This window comes from Diceros bicornis, chromosome 20 (assembly GCF_020826845.1).
Source record: "Diceros bicornis minor isolate mBicDic1 chromosome 20, mDicBic1.mat.cur, whole genome shotgun sequence".
Taxonomy (NCBI): Eukaryota; Metazoa; Chordata; class Mammalia; order Perissodactyla; family Rhinocerotidae; genus Diceros; species Diceros bicornis.
In genome coordinates, this window is record NC_080759.1 from 7,603,864 (window position 1) to 7,627,622 (window position 23,759).

Here is a 23,759-nt window from a genome sequence, read left to right on the forward strand (position 1 = left end):
AGCAGGAGTACCCCCAACCCCGGCAGTGCCACCTTGGGCGAGTCATTAACTTGCGGGAGCCTCCTTGGCTGGGCTGTGGCGAAGATTAAGCGAGATAATAGGTATCAAGTCCGGCCTCACTGTAAGAAAGCACTAGTTTACTACTGGGACGGTTTGGGCGAGTGGCTCCTGCGGCCGTTCCCCGCCGGGCACCCGCCACCCCAGCGGCAGCACCGCAGGGACATCTGTCCTCAGCCCTGCGGACGCGCGCTATCCGCGGGAAGACTAGAGAGCGCACCCGGGACTCCGCCACCGGTGAGCCGGTGCGCGCCGCTCGGTCCCCTTTCCTCTCTTCCTTCGCAAGCCGGAGCCTGGAGGAGGACAAAAGAGGAGGCAAGGATTGGTTCAGCCAGGGAAGAAGGCGGGGCCTTGGCACGGGAGGGAGGCGGGACCGGAGTCTGTTTAGGCCCCTATTAGCTCCGCCCCCTTACTGAGATTGTGCCGTGGGCCCGCGAGGCTGAGCGGTCCGTGGAGCGTTCTTCCGCCTTCTAGTCTTCCCAGCAACCCGTGACGCGGTCAGTGTGCGGCCCACCACTGGCCAACCCGGGAGAGCGGGGACTGCATCGTGACCCCCCTATCCCGAGGCACCTCCCTGCTCCCCCAACTCGGCGGCCGCGCGCTCCGCCGGCCCCTTTCCTCCCCCGCCCCAGCCCCGCAGTCCGGGAGGCGGGGGTCGGCGAGTCCGCTAAGTGGGAGCCGTGCGGTGTCCGAGAAGCCAGTCGGCGACCGGTGAGGGGACCGAGGGACGGGAGGGCAAGGGTTGGCGCGGGGCAGCGGTCCCCAACTGTCGCCCGTCTTCTCCCCTCCGCCCCGGGCGGCTCGCGGCTGCCACCGTCGGGAGCGCCGCCCCGGCAACGAGTGACGCGGAGTCGCGGCGGAGTGAGCGATAGGCCGGCGCACGCCTGCGGCCGCCGCGCAACCTGCTCCTCTCAGGCCTTGTCCTCCGCCTGTCCTCGCTCGGCCTACCCCGGTGACCTTCGGGGCCGGTGTCCCCACAACGCAGACGTCGCCACGCTGAGCCAGATTAAAAGGGCAGCAGCAGCACTGGGCTCCTTCGGCGTTAAACGTCCCCTGCTCCCTACCACCTTTTTGGTGCTCTGTCTTGCCCTCCGGGTGGGCTGGCGCCAAGGGCGTGGAGCTGGGGTGAGTCCGGGGTGGGAAGAGTTTTGCCCAAGGAGAATCTACCCAGCAACTCCTGACGAAAGCTGACTGAGGGGCCCGGGATTGGCTCCGCTGCGGGAGAGCCTGAAAGGCGACTTGCTCAGGTGTGGCGTTCCTCATTCCTCGAATAGTCGTGCTCACCTCCCGTTAAGTACTAGGCACCAAGTCTTAAAATGAGTAACCAGCTTGCCTGCTTACTCAAAGCTCTCGGCCTTACGGAAGGCTCTAAGGCTCAACAGATGGCTACGCTGCTCTAAACGTGTGAAGAAGGGTTCTGTAGGGGTCCAGGGAAGGACTTAAAAGTTCTTGCAGAACGTGTAGGATGCTTAGGAGGTAGAAGTAGGAGTCAGACCCCTTCAGTGTCCTTCTTCAATGGAACTTTCCTGAGGAGAATAAATCCTAAAAACTCAGCAACTGCAGTTCTCAGATTTAGACATATTTTGACCTTGCCTCTTTTCATATGAAATATTATAGTAGCTTCTTTTACTGAGTTTTCCAAGGCAGGAGTGTCAAACACCCGAAGTCCCCTGTACAAGGTCACACAGCTAGTAATGGAAGAACCGGGATTTGGACACTGCCTCTCTGGTTCCCCTACATAGGTTGCAGTTCTGACTCAGTAAACCAAAGCAGAGTATTTGCAGTATATGCAGTGGGTAGGGCTATGGAGGATAAGATGACTGGAGAGAGAGGCTCTCTTTTCCAGGAACCTACTAACGTTGGAGATTAATCCAGATTAATGCATCATTTTAAAAAAGCGTTGAATGCCTTCTGTGCCCAACCTCTTGCTAGGCCCAGGGAGGGTGCAAAACACCTTATAGTCCCTTCCCTCATCCCAGTTCTGGGATGCTCTGGCCCCTCTGGGCTGCAGTCTTGCCCAACTGTCAGAGACACAGAATAAACTATCCTGCTGTGTATGTTCTCTCCCATACATACCTTCTCCACACTTCCCAGATTTTATAGGAATATCTTTGTGAAGGCAAAACTTCCAAAAGAATGTATTTGGATCATGATCAGGCTTTGGCACTTGGGGTGGGAGGGAGCTGTCATTCCTATTTCCACCAGCTCCTTAAACATATCAGACTGGATCTGAAGCTGGAAGGGGCTGCTTCTTTTGAAGTACTGGGCCTTGTTTCTGTTATGGGGGAGAAGGAAGTGAGGAGTGGCCATTCTGGTGCTCTGGATTTCACACCCCATCCTTAGCTAGAAAAGGGGCTGAAACCTTTCCAGAGTGTGTGGGAATCACTGTTTCCTGTTGCCTTCACTGATTATTCAGAATAAAGCCAAGTAAGGGGATGGGGGAGGGGTGTGAGGGTGCTTAGCGGGCCTCCTCTGAGGTGGGGTTATTTGAGCGGAGCTCTGAGTGAAGCGGGAAAGGGCTTTCCAGGTGAAAGGAACTACAAATGGAAAGGTCCCAAAGCAGGCTCCAGAGGGCCCGGTGAACTTTTCTATCCAGCCAATTCTTCCCCCACCCCCACAGATTGAGAAGTGGACAATTTGCTTCTATCTGGATGTAGATTTCAGCATCTTCCAGGGGTGTCTCTGAGCCCTGTAGACAACAGTGTCTTTAGGGCTGGGGCAGGGGTGGCAGTTAAGGATACAGAGAGAGGCCAGCAGAAGAATCACCTCTCCTGAATGCAGCTACCACTCCCCGACCCACTTCTAAGGTGGGCATTTTCCTTTCCTCTGCCAAGGCCTCAAGGGATCAACGCGGCACCCATAGACCTAGCCCTGGTCCTTGCATGGTGGGGCTTCCTGCTGAGCTGCTGCTGGTGGGCTAGGTCCGGGAAGGGTTGGGGGCTGCTTGAGAGAACTAGAGACAGGCCATCTGGCCTGCTGCACCCCTCATGTCCCCAGACCTGTCTGCAGCACTTGTGCTGGGTGGTGCTGGACAAGCTCATGCGAGAACCTCGGGTCACATGGGGGTAACTAGTAGTACCCACCTCAGAGGATTACTGGGAGGATGGAAGGGGGACAAACACATGAGAGTGGTTATATGTTGATGCTAGTAATAACTGGAAGAGTAGCAGGGAGAGGCATTGCATGAGTCACAACCTCAACTCCCAACCAGGTCTCCTACATGCAGTACAGATGTCCACTTTCCAGAAGAGCAGGTGGACCCCTCTGGAGGGGATGGTGAGGGCCTGGGGTTTTGGGAGATGAGGGGAATGGTCCTCTTCTCTGGTTCCTGAGGCTCTAAGGGCCAGGGCAGTCAGTGACCTCTTCCCAGGCAAACCCCTCCAGGAACTATGAGGGGCTCCAGCCTCTCTTTGTATATTGTGCAGGATTTAGAAAGGCATTTGGGTGAGCACTATCCAATAGAAATAAAATGTGAGCCCACATTTGTAATCTTCGCTTTTCTTAAAAACAGGTGAAATTAATTTTAATGATATATTCCATTTAACCCAATATATCCAAAGTATTATAGTTTCAACATATAATCAACATTAAACATTATTAATGAGATTTTGCATTCTTTTTTCATACTAAGTCTTTGAAATTAGAGTGTGTTTGACCCTTACAGGCCATCTCAATTTGGAACAGCCACATTTCAAATGTCCAGTTGCCACATGTGGCTACTATAGAGGACAGCACAGCTGGGACAGCCTTTAGCCCCATTCCTGCAGCCCAAACCAGTTTTATCCAACTCTGGCTTCAAGATGGAGGAATTGTGAGATGATACTTGCCTCTTCATGGCACCCCAGAAATACTGGTCCAGCAGAATAGATAATGAGGGAAGAAAATTTTTATACTGACTGAAGGAAAAAATTCAGGAAAAAAAAAGAACTAAACTGCTCTCACAGTAGATTGTTAGTAAATGTACTAAATCCTGATTGATTTGTAATAGGTGATCAGTTAGATATGGTGTGAAATGCCTGTGATATCTATTAAGAAAAATAAAGTAATATACAAAACTCATAAGTTTATCTTTAATCTATTGTGAATGTTGATTTTTTCCATTAGCTTACCTTCTCAGTACCTGTTTTTTATTAGTTATATGTACAGTATTTGTAAATATTTGTATTAAACACTTGAAAGGTACTAAAATACTTTAAAGTATCAATTAGGACTTTTCGCCAGTTCACACATAATTACCCCTTCCCTCTTTCCAAGCCTTCCTTGTACTTTTTTTTTTCCAAAGTAAAAGAAACTTGGTAGTATACTACTTCAAAACTCTCAATCAGGAAAGTGGTAGTTAGGACAGTCTGGAAATCATTCTTTATTTGGCACAGTAATATTTTATTTTTTCTTTCAGATTTCCTTGCAGGCATAGACCCCTTTGCTTCCAGAGCAAGCTCCAGCAGAAGAGAGACTTGAAGGGTGCACCCTGGCACTCAAGCACCAAACCTGCATCCTAGACCAGGGTCTCTCTTACTCCACATCTGTAATGGGGGGAAATGGTATCTTTGTGTATATGCCATTTATGTGTGCATGTTTGTGCTTGTGTGTTTGTCTTACCTTCCTTGGGCATGTGCCCTGGGAGGCAGTGGCCTGGCAGAGGGTGGGTTCCCAGAAACTGGGCCTGAGAGGTGCCACGGTCCCCAGAGACCCCCAGGTAAGATGGAACAGTCACCAAAGCATGAGCATTTGATGTATGAGCATCTCTTTGGCATTTGGGATCAACCACTGAGTCTTGAGGGAAGGTTTTATTCACGTGAGGGCAAACATGCCTTTGAATTGATAACCAGCTAGAATCAGCAGCCCAAGTGTCTGGGCTGAAAGTTCCCTCTGGAAGAACTGAGAGACTACCTCTAAAGTCTGCTCTCAGATCTGCAGAGGGGCTCCTACCCCTGCTTACAGATTTTGCTTAAAACTCATCTTCTTTGAATAAGATGTCTGGGATTTAAGATACTCCTGACCAAAAAAAAAAAAAAAAAAATTGTGTGTGGGGTGGGAGAAGTGTCATAGATGAAACAGATAGCAAAGTGATTCATGATACTCTTCTTGTTAGTTTTTTATATTTGAAAATGTCCATTAAAAATGCCCTCATTGAGGAAATATTTCCTTCTTCTTTCTCTCCCTGCTTCTGTCCCTTCTGCTCAGTTTAAATTCACGTCATCCCTCTTACTTCTCCCTTGCAGGGCACAGCACATCCTGCTCCAGAGACACCAGAAGAGAAGACCCTACACGGTCTACTCCTGCCCAATGCAGAGGGGAGCAGAAATTCCAGAGCCCACCCCTGCAGGTTGGTGGCTTTCAAGGCTTTTTTCAGTTGACCCCATTTGCATCCAAAAGATGAGGACTCCATCTATGGAATGTTTCAACCAGAGCTCTCAATATTTATGATGAGTTTTCATCTGCTAATAAGAAAATGACTGCTGACCATTTTGTTTGCTTCCTCTCCCTGATCTTTTGGGTAACACGGCCTATAACTGATAGCAACTATAGCTAATCTCCAGTGTCCCACTGAATTGAGCTGGGGACAGATCCATGGGCTTTGAGGGAAACAGTCAGTGATGAGGCCAGCCAGGTGAGGAGGACAGCCCCATTTGTGCTCTAACTAGAGGGCACAGGAGGTTCTGTGCACAAAGGCTGACCCTGCTCCCAGACGCTGCCTAGACCAACTTGTCAGAAGGACTCAGGGATACCATTTGAGATAAAGGGGATAGCAGAGCAGACTCTGTCCCCATAATAGGGCTTCTCTGCTACTCCAGGTTCTCAGACCCCTGGAGCTAGGGCAGTGAAGAAAGTCTGCAGAATGTTTCCAAACAACTTGGATGCCCTGAGAATTAGAAAGGATTCCTCTTCCTTCTCACCAGCCTTCCCAAATGTGAAAAGGACTTCTTGGATAATACCATTAACTTTTGATAATATTCTTTGTGAATTATCCATGCTCCCTTTTCAGCCCTTTCCTGGATCCTGAGTTGCTTTCTCAAGGCTAGGGGAGGGAACTTCAGGGCTGTGTACTGGTATGGAGTGGTTGTTTATCAGGTACTATCTGAATACTTTGGATATTTCTGGAGCAATACTTTGGGGTTTCTCAGATACCTTCCTTTGCCCCAGGCCTCAGCTCTTTCTGTGCCTTTTGACCAGGCTGCCGCTGCTGGATGAGTTTATGCTTCATCTCATTGTCGTCCTTGTCCTTCCAGCCCAGGCCTAGCTGGGTTCACTTTGGTGATTTAGAAAACCCGGGTGTCAGAAAAAGTGTTGGTATAGTCTAGGTCCAGGGGACTTCTCATTGCCCATCCCTTCTTGGTCGTTTCCTAGTGCATCTCCAGGCCAAGATCCCGATCTAAGGCCAGAAAACAGGCTGGGCCTCCTTCTCCACTCCTGAGCAGTGTGCTGGAGGCAAGCTTCCCTCTGAGTCCCTCCTGCCCTTCTTGGTGGCACAAGAACCCCCTTCCCCATATTTCTAAGACTCCCGTGGGCTTTGCATCCTCTTGGACAACCAAATCCAGGAGATGGCCTAGCTGAGGAAGTTACAGGAAATGGAAAGTCAGTACTCGCCCGTCTATTCCGCAAGGTGTAGCTGTTGCAGCTGCTGCTGGGGCTCACAGTGACCTTCTCCCTACGGAGCTCACGGTGCAGGGCGAACTTGGCTACAGCCCACCCCTGAACAGCCGTAGTACCTGCCTGTGAGAGAAGGACCCGTGGAATCCACAGAACAGTTTTCCACGCCTTTTCCTCTTCCCTATGCTATTGTTTTTTCCAGGATTTAAGAAAACTGAAAATAACCCGCAGCTCAAGGAGGTAGACGACGGAGCGTGAGCGGCACGCTTCCCTGCTGGCCTCGCCCCGAGTCTGCACCCCCAGGGCGCCCCGGCTGGGCCCTCACCATGTTCGCTGCATCAGAGGCGGCGGCGGCCGCGGGCAGGCCTTACGCGTGCAGTGAGTGCGGCAAGAGCTTCCGCTATAGTACGGTGCTGCTGCGGCACCAGCGCGCCCACGGCGGAGACAGCTGCTTCCGTTGCCTAGACTGCGGCGAGCGCTGCGCACGGGCTGCCGACCTCCGAGCACACCGACGCACCCATGCCGGCCAGACGCTGTACATCTGTAGCGAGTGCGGCCGGAGCTTCCGCCACAGCAGCCGCCTCGACCAGCACCAGAGTGCGCACAGACAGCACAGCCGCTCCTGCCCCTGCCGCGCCTGCGGCCGCCGCTTCCCACACCTCCCAGCTCTGCTGCTGCACCGGCGCCGCTGGCACCCACCTGAGCGGCCCAGCCGCTGCCCGCTGTGCTCCCGCACCTTCCGCCAGAGTGCACTGTCCTTCCACCAGGCGAGGGCGCACCCGTGGGGGACACCTGTCCCGCCCGCCGACCGGCTCCACCGCTGCGCACAGTGCCCGCGGGCGTTCCGCAGCAGCACCGCCCTGCGGTGCCATGAGCGCGTCCATGCAGCCCAGAGCCCTGGCAGCTCCACATCCCAGCAGCCACGTGCTCCAGACACACACCAGTGCGGTGTGTGCGGCAAGATCTTCTGCAAGAGCGCCACACTAACACGACACCTGCAGACGCACTCAGGCGAGAAGCCTTTCAAATGCCCGGAGTGCGGCAAGGGCTTCTTGGAGAGCGCCACGCTGGTGCGCCATCAGCGCACACACACGGGCGAGAAGCCCTACGCTTGCGGCGACTGCGGGCGCTGCTTCAGCGAGAGCTCCACACTGCTGCGCCACAGGCGCAGCCACCAGGGCCAGCGGCCGCACGCATGCACCACCTGTGGCAAGGGCTTTGGGCAGCGCTCCGACCTGGTGGTGCACCAGCGCATCCACACTGGCGAGAGGCCTTTCCCGTGTCCCGAGTGCGGTCGCCGCTTCAGCGACCGCTCAGACCTCACCAAGCACCGGCGCACGCACACGGGCGAGAAGCCCTACCGCTGTGAATTGTGTGGGAAGCTCTTCACGTGTGTGTCCAACCTCAATGTGCACCGGCGCAACCACGCCGGCCACAAGCCCCACAAGTGCCCCGAGTGTGGCAAGGCCTTCAGCGTGGCCTCCAAGCTGGCGCTGCACCGCAAGACACACCTGGGCGAGCGGCCAGCAGAATGTGCTGAGTGTGGCAAATGCTTCAGCCACAGCCGCTCGCTGTCGCAGCACCAGCGGGCCCACACACGTGCTCGCACCACCGCTGCCACCCAGGTCCCCGCAGGAGCTGCCCTCATCTTTGCCGGGCAGGCAGGACAGGAAAAGCCGGAACTTTTTGTGTCCCAGTTGAGGGAGACTTGCTGAGAGGCTTCTCTGGAGTGGGCTAGGCAAGCACCAATATACTGCCACAGGGAAGGTGGGGCAGCTCCCAGATGGAGGTCTGTGGAAAGGTAGCACAGCCTGTCACCTTTCCCTATCTCTGTTGGTAGCCCTTCACCTGGCCTCCTGCCATGCCCCTATATCTACTTCCCTTGTCAGCTCTTTTCCTGGCCTCAGTCCTTCTCCCCCTCTGGGGTGTAGGTGCAGGGGCCGGAAAACCTCCAAGACCCCACAGCATAGAAGAGAGCCCAGGTATTGGTGTGTTCCACCACTGCTGTTGTGCTCTCAGGTGTATCCTCGTTTCCCATCTGTGTGTTGTCTTCTCCTGTTCCCTCTCCTTTTTCCAGTCTTGAGTCTCCTCTACCTCTCCTTCCTGGGGACTTTTGCTGCTGTGCCTTTTCAGGTAATGATCACAGATGTGGCCACATTCACATCCCACCTGCCCTGTGGTCTTCTTGCCTCTTGCTTCTACTTAACTGTTAGTCTCTCTGCTGCTTTCCTCCTGGGCTTCTGAGATGGTGGGAGAGCTCACTTCAGTGAAGGACGTTTACACACCAGAAGGACCTAGCCTACTGCTTGGCAGAGATGGCCCGCCTACGTGAACGTGGGCGGGAGCACTCAGCATGGCCGCCCACTTTCCCATGGGCCAGACCTGATGGTGTCCAGATCAAGGTGCCTCTCAGGACAGTGTGCTCCAGCCAGATGGGGGACATTAGCTCTGGGACTTGGGCCAAGACTACATGGGTCCACAAAACCAGGCACTGCCAATTTCAGCATCAGAATGTTATTTCTGAATCAAGCTTGGAGCCATGGGGAAACTGAGCTCCACAGAGGCGACAGTGCAGGGTGGAAAATTCCCTGGAATTGGCTAGAGATTTTTTGCTTATGGCTGGTGAAATAAAGAGTTGTTTGTTTGGGTTCTGGATGCCAAGAGCCCCCTTTGTCAAACCTGAGGCTGCTGTCTTTGCAGACTTCAGGAGTGATCCAAGACCCAGGCCCTTTCAAAGTTCCAAGGTCTCATCGCTTCCCAAGGTAGCTCAGCCATCTTGCATGTATAGCTCCCTCGATTTTGCACTGGAAGGCACGACTATTCAGGGGCCTATACATTTGGTTCTCTTGGTTAATGGAGAGTACAGATGTGGCCCAGAATCACATACCTCTTTTCCTGCTCCAGCCCATATCTCTAGAATGACCCAGCGTTTTGCATACTGTCACAGCCTGCCCTGCTTGACTGCAAGGGTGGGTGATATTCCACAGGAAAGGGTTGCAAAGTGCCAACACAAATTGGTAAAGAAAGCTGGGTCCTCAGGGTGGGGGTAGATGGGGGCCTACAGAGAGAGGAACAGGGCCCACACCTATGGTGCACTCAGACACATTCTAGCAGAGCCTGCTTCCAAAGAAATCAGGCGCCAAAACACTCACTCTGCCCACACGTGTCTGTGTAAAATACTGGGTTTATTCTGTCCTTTAGGAATCCTAGACTAAAGTAGCCTGGCTGCCCTAGAGCCCAGTCTTGCTCCCACCCTGCACTCTCCATAACACTAGTTTCTAGGGACCAGGCATCTGGCTCTTTCCCTCCTTGCTCCTTTTCAGTCCCTGGGGTCTGGCTCCCAAAGCCTAGAGAATGCTCAATGCTGAGGGAGCAGGGTTGGAGCCTGAGGAACTGGAGAGAGCCTGGACCCATCACCAGACCCCAGGGGTGCAGGGGCAGAGATGCTAGGACAGGGCTCCAGTAGGCCAGGTGACTCTTGTGGGGCGGGGTGCAGGGCCGGGTGGCTTTTGCTGCAGTGAGCTGCGACACTGTCTGGCTTCTCAAAGCACTTGCCACAGAACTCACAGGGGAAGCGCAGAGTAGCTGCTGTCTCTGCATGCTTGCGCCGGTGCCAGTTCAGGGAGGCCTTCTGGCGGCAGGTGAACCCGCAGATCTCACACCTGAGCCAGGGACAGCAAAAGGAAGGAAGGGGCCTCAGCCCATCTTGACTTCCCCAGGGGTTCCTCCTGATCCCAGCTGCCCCTGTCCTGCCAGCCCCCCTGCCAACCCTCCCTCCCCCACAGATTCCCTCCTCCACACTCACTGCAGGGGTTTCTCTCCAGTGTGGATGCGCCGGTGGATGATGAGGTTGCTGCTGGTGCGGAAAGATCGGGCGCAGAACTCACAGATGTAGTCCCGAGTATCTGCGGGTGCACGGGGACACCCCAGCATCCATCCCCAGGCTGTGGCCTGTCCTCGGCCCACACTACCCACCATCCCCCACAGGAGTACTGTCCCCGTTCAGCCTGCATATCCCACCCTTTCCGGCCCCCAAGTGCCCTGTGGCTGTCAGCAGCCAATCTCCTCTCCTCTCTTTTTCCCTGACCCTGCCCTCCCTGCCAGCACCTGCCCATTGCCCATCTGCAGCAGCTCTCACAGGCCTGCTGTGGTTTTTCTCCTACACCTTCTAGCCTCAGGGCCTGCAGTGAAGGAGATATCCTTGCTTCTCATGGTGTCCTTTAGACCTCTGTCCCACCAATGCACTGTATGTCCTGCCATCAGACCACAAACACCCACCTGCAGCCTTCATCCCCTTCACTCCCCTGTGCTCCACACAATCTGGCTCCAAGCCCTCTCCTTGGCCACCACTCCTGCTCTCGTTTTGTTTTATACGTGTCCAGCACTCGACTTCTCTGTTCCCTGACCTTCACTGACCTGGTGCCCCACCATTCTCAGCCACCACTCCCAGGTCACACCCTATCACTGCACCACCTTGAAATCACAATTTCAAGCAACCCAACTCCAGGCATGGCCTCCTACCTTTTCCTGCTACAATAATCCCATGACTCCAGGCTGCCAGTCCAGCGGCCTGCCACCTTCCCATAGGGGGACTTTGTAGCCCTTCTTCATTCACACTACCAATTAACCTGTCCCCCTCTCCCTCTGCTGTACCTGCTTGGTTAAAACCCAACTCAGGATAAACACAATCCTTGGCCTGCTTCAGGCCTGAGCATGTGTGCTGAGGCGGGGCAACACAACACACAATCCCCCCAGCCTCTCCTTTCATCTACAACCACAAGTCTCAAGGGTCCCCCTATGCCTCTGCATTTCCCTGGTCAGTTTACTCTCCCACCCTCTAGAGTCCAGAAGGCCATTTTCCACACCACCTTCTCTCTCCACGAGCCTCATTCAGCAGTGATCTCATTTAAGTCACCAAGAAAAGAGAAGCCAGAAGAGAATGCCCAGATCCTCCCCGACGTGATCCACCAGGCAACTTGCTTCTGTGACCTTATACATGAATACTCCCTGCTCCCCTGTGGCCACCCTCCAACTGCCCGAGACACACCCCTCCTCACTGAATTGAGGTTGCCCACCATGCCCCCTGCAACAGCAAGCCTTTCCTCCCTGTGGGATCCTTCCCATCTCTGTGCCCTGATCTCATAGCCCTTCAGTTAAGACCGCATTTCTCTGCTTGTCTTCACAGCAAAACTCCAAAGAGTTGCCCATACTCACTGTCTCCACTTCGTCAGCTCCTCTCTGCCTCAAACCCACTCCATTCTGTCACCTCCCTTGTCACATGCCATCTTGTCACTTGGTCAAGGACGGCTTCCCACTGCCAGTCCAGTGGCCTGTCCTCGTCCTCATCTTACCTGGCCCTGCAACACTGGCACAACTCACCCCTGCCTCTTCCCTGGAGCACTGTCTCCACTTGGCTCCTCAGATACCTCTCTTCGCCTGCCTCACCAGCCCCTCTGCAGCTGCCTTCTCACCTGCTCTGCTCAGACTTCTTCTCTACCTATGCTCACTCCCTCTGTGTAGGTACACTCTCTTAATGGCTCCAAATACCACCCATGAACACATTTTTTCCCCCACCATCTTCCCGAACTCCAGATTCACATCTTCTGGGATGGGTAATAAGCATGTCCCAAATAAAATGTCCCTTTCCCAAAGCCTGCTCTCCCTTGTTTTCAGGAAATTGCATCACCTTCTGCCCAGTTGCTCCGGCTGGAATCTCCTAAGTCACCCCTGACTCCCCGCTGCCCATCCCACCAGAGGCCAATCTGTCCTTCCCACAACAGCCTTTCTGGCTCCACCGTCACACTCAGGTCAGCCTCCAGCCACTTCTCACTAACTTGACTGCACCAGTGCATCCAGGCTACCATCACTGTGCACTGCACATTCCTGCAGCCTCCCTATTCTCTACACAGTAGCCACAGTGCTCCTTTTAAAGTCAGTTGTGTCCCTCCACTGCTCAAGACCCTGAGATGGAGCCCATCTCATTCAGGCAGGAGCCAGGCCATCCTGATGGTGGTCATGGAGGTCTCTACCACCTATCTGATCTCTCTTCCTTCCTTTCTAACCTCCTTGTCGCCTCTCCATTCCTGGAACGTGCCATGCAGATGCCAGTTCAGGGCCTTCCCACGCGCCGCCCATAAAGGTGGACAGGTCTCCATTCCTCCCTTCACTTAAGTCTTTGCTCAAAGCACCTTCCCTTTCTACAAGAGCAACTCCTCTCTCACACTCTCCTCTCTTCCTTTCACATCTCTTCATAGCCTTGTATCACTAGAACGGACATCTTAAGAGGTTAGGACTGCCAGCTTTGTTCACTGCGGTATCCCAGCACCTAGCACAGTCTCAAGCAGGCAGGTGCTCAAGAAAAAGAGAATGCAGAATGAGTGACTGAGTGAGAGTCAGTCATCCCACAGATGGGTGTGACAGGACCTACAGACAGGAAGTGATGGGGCCGACAGGGGAAAGTGAAGGGACCCACAGGGAGGGAGGTGAAGGGACTCACAGGGGAAAGTGAAGGGACCCACAGGGAAGAGGTGAGGAGGCATTTCCACCACTCACCACTGTGCAGCTTCACGTGCTCCTTCAGGTGTTTCTTAAAGTTGAAGGACTTCCCACAAGCTGGCTCTGGGCAGGAGAAGGACTTTTGGTGGATGTGCTGGTACTTCTTGTGGTGCTACGGAAGGAAGCAGGTGGTCTCCTCAAGGAGACCGTCAGAGCTGACCCAGCAGGCAAGCTCCTCTGCCTCCTCCCCATCCCCCAGCAGTTCTCCCTGTCACTGCCAGCTCATGTCATCCTGACTAGTCCTCACCCTGATCCCATCCCATCCTGACCCCAAACTCTGCCCTCGACTTCTATTATTTCACCTCCTTGCCATACCTTCACCTTCCAATGCCCAGTTCCCTGTACAAAGTTCCACTCTGGTGACAGTCCTGGTTCCCTAACCATGGATTCACTATCTGCCAGGGACGGGAATACATTTTGGTGGGTATGATTATCCTCTTTGATGTCAATATTAATGTACAACAATATATCACCCAGATTGCCTACTTTTTATTAACAGCTCACCATAGGTATATATTATATGATTTTCTCCTAAATTTGCTTTGGAAACACAAACACTCTCAACCTGGAACACTTTTAAAGGCAGTGTTTAAAGGAAACACAAACATTCTCAACCTTAACTCTCCAGCTATTTCTGGGAAATATTTCTCTTTTAATCTGACCTAATTTCACATCCTGGCTCACTAAATTGCATCGGCTTTCCCGTGCTCCATAATCCCATTTTCTGGTAGTTAAACTGCTGCTGGGGGCTACTTCAGTCTCCTCCATCAACAGGCTCAGGTACGTTTGACCAGCACTGCTGAATGTTCTCCTCAGTCCAGAGCTTCAAGGCCACCTGGGGACTTTCCCCCTGCCTTTTTTCTCCCAACTCCCGTCCACCCATGCCTCTCCATCCCTCTGGTCTGGGCCTTCTCTCAGCCTCTGCACCTGCCCTGTGAGGGCTCCAGCTGAGTGTGGAGCTGAGGCCCTTCCCTCTCTGTGCCTCAAACCTCTCCTGCAGTGAGGCTGGGACATGACCATCTCCCAGTTCTCCTGGTGCCAGGACCACCCACTCAAGCCAGCAGGGCAAGGTGGGCAGAGTGTGGACTCCGGAACCCCAGCACTATCACATGCTAGCTGAGAAGACTTGGGCAATGCTTAACCTTTCTGTGTGCCTTGGTTTCCTCATCTGCAAAGCAGGAACAGTATCAGCACCTACTCCATAAGGATGCAGCAAAGATCAAAAGACTTGACACACATCAACTGCTTAGAACAGTCACTAGCACCCCAAGAGCCTAAAGAATGCCACCATCATCTATGTGTGGTCCACAGAGGGCCCGTGCAACAAGCAGTAGTGGGCAGCGGCTGTGCACCTGAGGCCTGGTTTTTTGCCTTATCTACCAGTCATCTGGCTGATTATTAACTGTAGGCAAGCTCTGCTTGTACCCCAATCCCTCTCTTCCTGGCTTCGAATCTCCCCACACCCCAGGCTCCTTTGCCTCAGCTTCTCCTTCAGCCCTTCTCCCCAACCCCAGCGGCCACACAGAACCCAACCTGTGCCCCTCACATTCAAATACTGCCGGTTGGAGAAGATCCTTCCACAGCCAGGGAAGTCACATGGCAGCAGCTCTCTTTTGGCAGCTTTCCTGGGGGAAGAGAATAGGGAAGAGCATGAGGACAACAGCAGGCTCTCCTCCACCTCCCTCCTCTCACCCCCCTCCCCTGATGCCCCTACCCCAGTCCTACCTAATTCTCTTGGGGCCGATCTGTACAGTGTCCTCATCCCAGGTGGAGGCCAGAGCAGACTGGGCCTGACTCCCAGGGCTATGGGCAGCAAAGAGGGAGCAGAGGGCCTCGAGGGAGAGCCATGTCCCAGACGCCCCTGCCCTCTGTCTCAGCCATCAGGTTACCTGGCCAGGGGCTGAGTCTGCTGGGCCGCTTGAGGGGTCCTGCTGAGCTCCAGCTGTACCCCGACTTCTGCAGGCAGAGGAGCTCCATAACCCAATGAGGATGCTGACGAGGATGGTGCAGCAAAAGGAACTGGGGGAGCTGCAGGGGCCGGGGATGTCTCCCCCTCCTTGAGTTCATGGGTGACAAGGGAAGGGGGTGGTCTGGGGGCATCTGGCTCACTGCTGAAAGGAGAATGAAGAGAATGAGGGCATTATCTTCCTGGGCCTTCAGCCAGCCCCAGCCCAACCCCAGCCCAACCCCAGCCCCTAAATCACAAAGATCCCAAATTCGGAACAACTCAACTCCTACTCTTACCCCAGGATCTCTGTTCACACCTGCTTTCAGCCTTCATTCTGCCCCAGAGCCTAACTTCACCCTTTTCCACCCAAATTCAAAGCCTCCAGGTCTTTCTACCTTCTTCAAAGTCCATCCTGTCCTCCCCACCAACAAGCTCTTCCCTAGAGTCTGCAAAGCTCTGGGTTCCCTGGCCATCTGCCCCCTCCCTCCTCCTGCTCCGCTCAGCATCCTCCTTCAGCCCCAACTTGCTCATCTGGGGAGGAGCTGTAGGTCCATGGGCTGGCATCGCTGAGCATCTCCTCTTCATCTTCATCTTCCTCCTTTCCCTCTTCTTCTCCCGGGGGCAGGAAGGTCTCTGGTGGGGGTCCCACCCCTCTGCAGGTCCAAGGAAGGCAAGCTTGAGGTCCTACATGCTCACCCACACTATCCACCCAGGTCTATCCTGTCCCTCCCACCCCCAGCCTCACCGGGGCAACCTGGCCTCCTGAGTCCTCTCATCATGTTCAGATTCCAGACCTGTTGGCACAGGTAGGGTCAAAGGGGAAGGAATTCTGGGCTGGAGAGATGAGGACAGGTGGAGTTCTAAGGTCTGAAGTGGTAGGAGCAGTCTTAGGAAGAAGGAAGAGGAGAGGCTAGAGGCTACTAGAGTGGGAGGGGTATTTTATTTTAGAGCTGATACAGTCACATGGTTCAAAAAAATAAAAGTATAAAAAGGTACACTGTGAAAAAATCTCCTTTCCAATACTGTTCCCCAGTCACCTAGCTCTTCCCACAGGCAACCTGGTTTCCTACAATGCCCTTCCAGAGATATTTTATACATTCATAAGTACATACAAATATATATTCTTTCTCCCCTTATTTTTCCAACAAGGATAACTTACCATACATCTTATTCTGTATTTTGCTTTTCATACCTAAAAATATATTTGAGGATATATTTCCTTATCAGTATAGAGTTTTTCCACTGAGAAAGTAGCATTTTTAGAGAATGGGGTTCTGAACTACAGACATGCGAATGCTTTTCCCTCCCTTTTCTCCACAACTCTTCTTTCTCCCAGCCTACCTGCAGGCTCCTGCCTGCCCCTGGCCTCGGGGCACCAGCTTCTTGGGGCAGTACTTGGAAGGAGGACCGGCTTGGGCTCCTCTGGATGTGTGGGGCCTGAAGAGGGGCCCCAGGAGAAGGTGTGGCCTGCTGAGCACTCCCACACAAGCCCCCCATCTCTGCCCCCAGGCCCCCGCAGTCCAGGCACCAGGCTGCACTCTCGGCTGTGGGCATGAGACAGGAGCACCAGATACTGCAAACCCTTTGGGGGCAAAGGCTCGGGACCTGGAGGGGTGAAGATGACAGTCAGGGCAAGCTGCGAGGCCCCCTACTCTCACCCTGGAAAGCCATACCCAGACAGCCCTGTCCGCAAACCCACTGGGCAACCAGGTTCCTAGTCCAGTTTACCACTCTTCATAGCCCAGAACCCCCAAGGTCCTGAGACATTGCTCCCTTCCCCACAGGCTGCCCCCATTAAACTACCTTGGGCTCCCCAACTCTCCCACCTCTTCTCAAACTCACTCAGTTCCCTCTAATCGAATCCCCTTAGGGAAGTGTTCCCCGGTCACATCACTCCTTGTTGTTGCCCCTCTTCCCTCTCTGGCTCCTAAGCCCCACCTCCAGCCATTCCCTACCTACCTGCACAGAGCACACAGACTGAAGAAGTGTACCTGCCAAGGGGACAAGAGGCAGGTCAGGTGGGGGCCCAGTCGGCCAACTGCCCTCAGCTCTGGCCATTCACACACTTAAGGGCCAGCCCTAAGGGTCCCCTATTTCCCGGGGAGCAAGAGGAGGGGCGCAGGACGCTGGGAAGCCATAAATCATACAGGCCATCCTGCTGCAGTGAGAAATCTGCCCGTGGGAAGGAGCAGCGAGCCAGCACTTGGCCCTGGGAATGGGGCTAGGTGTTTCTGCGTGGATGCCCTCCCCTAGAGCCTTGGCCCTGGCTTCTAACCGGTCCAGCAGGAACTTGGCGAGCTGGGAGTGCAGGGAGAAGCCCAGCTGCTCTTTGAGGAGGCACCACTGCTCCATGTGGCCGCCCAGACGGATGCGGCACTTGCTGCGCCGCGCGTCCAGCTGCCGCCGCTTCTCCCGCCGCGTGCGAGATGCGTCCGCCGGGGAGGCAGCCATGGGCACCAGGGCCTGCTGGGTGCAGGAGACACGCGTGTGGGCCAGCCTGATCCAGGGCCCGCGGCCTGGGCTTCACCCGCCGCTCGGGCCTCAGTTTCCTCATCAGTGAATTGAGGCAGGACTAAACCATTTCAATAGCATTTGCTGCCACTGGGTCCAAACCATCCCTGCTTATATTACAGGGCGCGTGAACTAACCAACGCTTTGGGGTGGGTGTCGTGGGGTGGGAGTTAGGGGGACAGGGTCAAAGTCAGAAAAACGGCCTGACCCCGCGCTCACTGGAGTGTTGACACAGGAGCTATGGGGAAGGGGTGTGAGACTTTCACGGGGAAATTTCAGCTGGGGCTGGGCTGGGGCTAGGTAACAGTTTAATCTTGAAGACGGCATGAGCCTTTACTGGTTGATGGGGGAAGGAGAGGTCGCGTGCATTGGGGCGCTCGATGTGGGTGGGGCCAGGTGTCGGGGGTCGGGAGCGCCCCCCGCCGTCTCGGGCCGCCCCACTTAACGCTCACAATACGTGATACGTGCCAATCCCAAAGGCAGCTTCCAGGTCGCCAACAGAGCCCGCCGCGGCCCACCCCCACCGCAGCCTTACCTGCGTGCCCCCACCCGCCCTCAACCCGACTGCGCCTGCGCCTTCCCCCGCCTCGTGCGCGGGCCCGGAGAACGGCAGGAGGACAGGGGCCCACCTCGCGCGCGCCGCCGCCGTTTCTCTTTTAAGAGGAACCCGTCCCCTCCGCGTCGGCGGCTCCAGCCCGGAACTAGGGCCGGGGCCGGGTTGCGGGGAGAGTAGGTTCTGGTGCGACGCACGCCTGCGCACTGGTCGCTCTGCGCAACGCCTGCCGGGAGCCGTGGTTCCCGCACAAATTGTCCCCGCGCGTCGCTGAGCTGCGTGGCCGTTGCGGACCCGTAGTTTTTGTGGTGAGTGTCTGCGCTTGATGACCAAATTCTTGTGGAAATGGAATAGATAGGGCCAAACCTAACTCATCAGCGCGGACCCTAGCCCTTCCAGCCTGCCCAAGAATGTCGCCTCTGGAATTGTTCCTACTTTCTCCTTTACCTTCAATTTTCCTCTCTCAGATGCCACCAACAGGCAAACACGTGCTGCAGAGTAAGCCACCTTAAAAGCCACCTAGAGCCTTCTCAAGACCCTCAGAAGGTCCCCGCCAACTATAGCCCATTCCTTTTGTTTGCATCAACAGTCCTCTGAAGGGGCCGGCCCGGGGCACAGCAGTTAGGTTTGCACGCTTGGCTTTGGCGGCACCAGGGTCCGCCGTTTGGGATCCTGGGCACGGACCTACACACTGCTCATCAAGCCATGCTGAGGCAGTGTCCCACACAGAGTAACTAGAAGGATATACAACTATGACATACAGCTGTCTACTGGGGCTTTGGGTAGAAAAAAGGAGGAAGATTGGCAACAGATGTTAGCTCAGGGCCATCTTTTTTAAAAAAAAATTAACACACAAAAAAAAATCCTCCAAAAAGTTGCTTAGGTTCACTATGGACTCTTCCTCACTTTCCATTCTCTCTTCTGTTGACTTCAGTGGAGCTTTCCTCTCTGCTAAGCTACTGGAATGATGCTTCTCAAGGCCACTTGCAGTGGCCACGGTGCTAAAAGCTATGGTTAGTTCTCCGCCTTTCCACCCTTAGAGCAACATCTGACAATCTAGATCTTTTGCTCCACACTTCCCTGCTCCCAGGTTGGCTTTCCTGTCTTCACATTCTCCTGGATTTCCTCCTTCCTTGTTGGCTCCTTCTGTCTTTTGTTGGGCCCCCCTCCACTGTCCCACCAAAACACAGAGTGTCCCCTGGCTTGGGCTCTATACCAAGCCTTCTCTCTTCTGGACCAAGTCTTCTCTCTTCTTTCTTCTTGAGTGATCTAATTGGCCCCATGGCTTTACGTACACTGATGACTCCCAGGTTTATATTTCCAGCCTAGCCTCATTTCAGCTCCAGACTCATATATCTAACTGCCCACTTGACTCTCCAGGGATAACTGACTTAAGAACTTAGAATAGTGCCTGGCACATAGAAAGCAGTGACACATGCTAGTTGATGTTTTTCTCGAATATGACCATGGCCAACACATAACACTTAATAATCCCTGCCCCCTCTCCTATATTAGTAAATGTTGCCATCATCTACCCAGGACAAAAACCTGGAGTCAACCTTGACTCTTCTCCTTGTGAAATACCAACACTATATACATCAACTAGACCTGTTGATGGTATCTCCAAAAATACATCTTGAATCCAATCACTTCTGGTCCTCTCCACTGTTAAAACCCTACTCCAAGCCACCTGTATTATTTTTCTGTGGTTGCTGTAACACATCACCACAAACTTGGTGGCTGAAAACAGCAGAAATTTATTCTCTCACAGTTCTGGAGGCCAGAAGTCTTAGTATCAAGGTGTTGGCAGGGCCATACTGCCTATAAGGGATCTAGGGGAGAACCCTTTCCTTGCTTCTTGTAGCTTCTAGTGGTGGCCAGCATTCCCTGACTTGTGGCCTCATGGCTCTAATCTCTGTCTCCCTGGTCATATTGCTTGCTCCTCTTTTGTCTGTATCAAATCTCCCTCAGCTTCTCTCTTATAAGGACACATGATGGCATTTAGGACCCACTTGGATAATCCAAATAATGTCCCCATCTCAATATCTTAAAACAATCACATCTGCAAAGTGTTTGCCAGATAAGGTAATATTCACAGTCTCCAGAGATAATGACATAGATATCCTTTTTCAGCCTACCAGACTACCATCAGCTTTCTTCTGGTCAATGGCCAGCTCCTCCTAATTGGTCTGCCTACTGCTTGCACTCTTACCCTCACAAAGCAGGGAAAGTAACCTCAAAGAGCAAATCTCCTTAAAACCTTTCACTGGTCTCTAGTGCAACCCAAAACCCTTACCATGGCCTCAAGGCCCTTTGTGATCTGGCCCTTGGCTGCTTCTCTGGCCTCCTTCCCCACCTTTCCTTACTTTGTCCACTCTGTCTTAGCTATGCCCACCTTCTTGCTATTTCTCAAGTGTGCCAGGTTTGCTGGAGAGAATTCCTTCTCTCTGGAGTGCTCACCCCCCAGCTTTTTGTGTGGTTGTTTCTTCTTATGTAAATCTCAGCTCCAAGATCACCCACTCAGAAAGATCCTTTTTGTCATGCTCTGCCCCACTGTGCCCTATTCTGTCTCCTTCATAGCACTCACCATTCTCTGAAATCATTTTAGGGACTTACTTACTTGTATGTTTGTTGTTGGTATATGATTGTTGACTATCGCAGGCTTCTCGTCTGTACCTTAAACAGCCTAAATGACATGGTGTCCAATCATGAGCCACCCTTAGGATAAGCCCAGTATGCCCTGTTCATGCTGTCTTCTTGACTTGAGGTACCAATGACTCAACATACTTGTCTGCCTAGTATGAGGTAGGAAGGAAGATTTCCCACTTTGTTCCAGATAATTTACTCATTAATGAAGGTGTAACACTTACATCAAAAGAGCAGGACTCCATAGGGGACAAATAGGAAAACAATTTATTCTTTCCCCTCATGTTCCTTTAATAGACATCTGCAAAATCCTAGCTCCTCTGTCCTATGGATGAAATCACAAGCAGTTCCATAATCTTGATTACTCTTAGATAATAAATGTCCTTTATTCACTTTGAGAACCAAGAAGTTCTCTGGGTTTGATACTTAACCCTCCAATAATATTCTCCAAAGAAATCCTCTTTTTTTCTCTCAGCCTCTCTTCAATTTTTTTTTGTGTGTATGAGAAGACTGGCTCTGAGCTAACATCCATTGCCAATCCTCGTCTTTTTGCTGAGGAAGATTAGCTCTGAGCTAACATCTGTGCCCATTTTTCTCCATTTTGTATATGGGACACTGCCACAGCACTGCTTGATGAGTGGTGTGTATGTGCGCACCCAAGATCCGAACCCGGGAACCCCAGGCCACTGAAGCTGAGTGTGTGAACTTAACCACTATGCCACCAGGCCAGCCCCACTCTTCAATTTTTTACATCATTGAAGTAAAGGATGAGTCAAGTCTCTTAAAATAGTCACCTTCTTTGTAAATCCTGAAGAGCAGCATTAAGTTCTTTGGCATGGAGGGGAAGGGGAATTCTCAATATTTGTTCTCTGCCTTTAGAGCTACCTCAGCCCAATATGAGATTAAAGAGTTCCATTTTATCATCCTCTTACAAAGGCTAAATTTGACTTTTTCTTAGCTTTATCTCTTTGAGTTACACAGAATTTTCAGCCTGCTGAAACTGCCAATTCTTTTTCACATGTGAAGTTCCTAAATCTCCCCATGATGAACTCGTGTAACTAGATTTAGGGGTCCATGTGGAGGACATTATATTTGTCCTCATGACATTTATTTTTCCTGGACTCTAGATGGCACCGTAGCCCCCTTCTTATGTCTTGCCTTGGGAAAAGCCAAATCTAATATTACTGTTGCTGTACCGTCTGAGTTCTCAATATCTTCTCTCCAAACAGAAAAAACACTTTCCACTCCGCTGGTCCAGGAAGGGAAAGAGACAAATTGCTACAGCGTTGGGAGCAACCCGCTTCTCTGAAATCCTGAGAAGACTCATTTGGAGTGGAGAAGTAGCACTCCGCAGGCAATTTAAGCCCTAATTTTCAGGAAACCGACAGACACCCTCAGCGTTGCTCAGGCCCCGTACGAGGCCCTGTGTCTCCGCCCTCATCCAGTCATCGTCCGGCGTCTCTTCTCTCCAGCCAGTCAGCATCGCCGGGAGCAATCTAATTCCGTTAGTCCTCGCCCCCTGACAATCTGTGGGCGGTGCCGCACGCTGCAGCCAATCACACCCAAGCGTGGCCTACCAGTGCCCTCTGTGACGGCCAGTGTGGCGGGGCGGGACAGTATATAAGAGACCCTGGGCTGTGCTCTGCCGGTGGTTAGGGAACTATGCGCGCTGCATTTGGGCTCCTCCGCTCGTCTCTGAGGGGCAGCGGACGTGAAGGAGAAGGAAACCGGCAGCCTGGACACTCCCCAACGGGAATGTTGCAGCAGTAGGGGTGCTTGCCGCCGCTGCGGCGGGGGTCGCGGCGGAGCGCGCGACGCTGGTTGCGGGGCGACATTGTGTTCCAGGTGCTGAAGCAACAGCTGCCCAGCGACGCCGTGGTCGTGCTACACGTGGTGGAGCGGGACCTCTTTGACCAGATCGTACGCGAGGCGACCTGGCTTAGGTGGGAGGGCGCTGATGAGCGCGGTGAGCGCCGGGCCGTGGGTCCTGCCGAGACCCGCGCCGCGCTCCGGTCGCTCCTGCCCCCGAGTTGCGCTTTGTGTCCGCGCGTCCCCCTCCCCGGCACGTGGCCGGCGGGTGTCTGGCGCGCTAGACGCTGTAGTTCGGAGGGGTGGGCCTTGCGTGTGCGCCCCACCCCACCCCCCAAACCCCCCACCCCGAGACAGGCAGCCCTGCCGAATAATTGCGGAAAATCGGAGATTTACAGATATAGCTCGGCTATCATCCAGGATGTAGCAGAGATGCGTGCACCTGGGCCTTGGGTGTGTTGCAGAAGAAATGAAGCTGTTTCCAGAGTAATGCCCAGGGAAGGAGAAAACATTTGCAAGTCAGGGAAGTCATGGGTGCAGGAAAAGGTCCAAGCGGACGTGGGAGGTTGGAATCCAGGCACCCGGGAACTCCTGCTGCCTCACCCCCTGGCGAAGTCAGAAATAAAGGAAAATCTGATTCGCTCTGAGTAGAACCTGGCTTGTGTACTGCTTTGTTGGGTGGAAGTCTTCACTGGGTGGGTGTGCTGGGTAAGGAGAGCCCCCAAGATGGGGTTCCTCCGATAGATGAAGTGCTCTGTCTCCTGCCCTTCCTCCCCGCCCCCGACTGCTTCCCCAGTTCAGTATTTCTCCTTTTAGTCGTCTTCATCCCCTGTACCAGGCTTTTGCACTGCTGGGCCCGTGTGCATTCAAATGAGATAAGAAGTGAGGCCAGAAGGGCAAGTAAAGGGTGCTGACAAAATGCTAGTCACCTAAGCCAGGCTTACTAGGGGAAGAGGAGCCTGAGATGAGGGCTAAAAGGTAAAGAGCCCTCCCACCACCATACATGCGCCCTGTATTTTTCTCCTGCCACGTCCTGGTGAGCTAGAACTCAATTCTGGAATTCCTCGCTGCTTTCCTCTCATTCGGCTC

The 23,759-nt window shown here is 53.5% G+C and overlaps 2 protein-coding genes across 8 annotated transcripts; one reads left to right on the top strand and one right to left on the bottom strand.

Annotated features, from left to right (window-relative positions):
* Nucleotides 1-500: 500 nt before the first annotated feature.
* Nucleotides 501-9,303, top strand: ZNF672 (zinc finger protein 672). Of its 3 annotated transcripts, none has more exons than XM_058563914.1 (4): nucleotides 501-554; nucleotides 4,454-4,598; nucleotides 5,280-5,383; nucleotides 6,851-9,303. In XM_058563914.1, the coding sequence occupies exon 4, from the start codon at nucleotides 6,975-6,977 to the stop codon at nucleotides 8,361-8,363; it is 1,389 nt and encodes a 462-aa protein (XP_058419897.1). In that variant the 5' UTR covers nucleotides 501-554; nucleotides 4,454-4,598; nucleotides 5,280-5,383; nucleotides 6,851-6,974; the 3' UTR covers nucleotides 8,364-9,303. The 3 variants fall into 3 exon arrangements, with proteins under 3 accessions (XP_058419897.1, XP_058419896.1, XP_058419898.1); XM_058563913.1 differs by lacking the exon at nucleotides 501-554 and adding an exon at nucleotides 565-768; XM_058563915.1 differs by lacking the exons at nucleotides 501-554; nucleotides 4,454-4,598 and adding an exon at nucleotides 4,620-4,753.
* A 45-nt stretch (nucleotides 9,304-9,348) lies between these two features.
* ZNF692 (zinc finger protein 692) lies at nucleotides 9,349-18,377 on the bottom strand. 5 transcript variants are annotated; one of them, XM_058563909.1, is made up of 13 exons: nucleotides 18,292-18,377; nucleotides 17,427-17,614; nucleotides 17,111-17,142; nucleotides 16,493-16,756; nucleotides 16,311-16,343; nucleotides 15,897-15,945; nucleotides 15,679-15,804; nucleotides 15,093-15,311; nucleotides 14,929-15,006; nucleotides 14,750-14,828; nucleotides 13,201-13,315; nucleotides 10,454-10,553; nucleotides 9,349-10,310 (listed from the first exon to the last, which is right to left on the bottom strand). In XM_058563909.1, exons 2-13 carry the CDS (start codon nucleotides 17,600-17,602, stop codon nucleotides 10,007-10,009), a joined length of 1,575 nt encoding a protein of 524 aa, XP_058419892.1. In that variant the 5' UTR covers nucleotides 17,603-17,614; nucleotides 18,292-18,377; the 3' UTR covers nucleotides 9,349-10,006. The 5 variants fall into 5 exon arrangements, with proteins under 5 accessions (XP_058419892.1, XP_058419891.1, XP_058419894.1 ...); XM_058563908.1 differs by having other exon boundaries at nucleotides 15,093-15,314; XM_058563911.1 differs by lacking the exon at nucleotides 16,311-16,343.
* Nucleotides 18,378-23,759: the final 5,382 nt, after the last annotated feature.

Excerpts from the sequence above, each read along its gene's own strand:
- ZNF672 (XM_058563914.1), top strand. The coding sequence starts at position 6,975 with ATGTTCGCTGCATCAGAGGCGGCGGCGGCCGCGGGCAGGCCTTACGCG.
- ZNF692 (XM_058563908.1), bottom strand. The coding sequence starts at position 17,602 with ATGGCTGCCTCCCCGGCGGACGCATCTCGCACGCGGCGGGAGAAGCGG. Across the intron at positions 14,829-14,928 it reads ATCGGCCCCAAGAGAATTAG|GAAAGCTGCCAAAAGAGAGC; the intron begins GTAGGACTGGGG and ends CTCTTCCCCCAG. Across the intron at positions 13,316-14,749 it reads CCAACCGGCAGTATTTGAAT|CACCACAAGAAGTACCAGCA; the intron begins GTGAGGGGCACA and ends TTCCTTCCGTAG.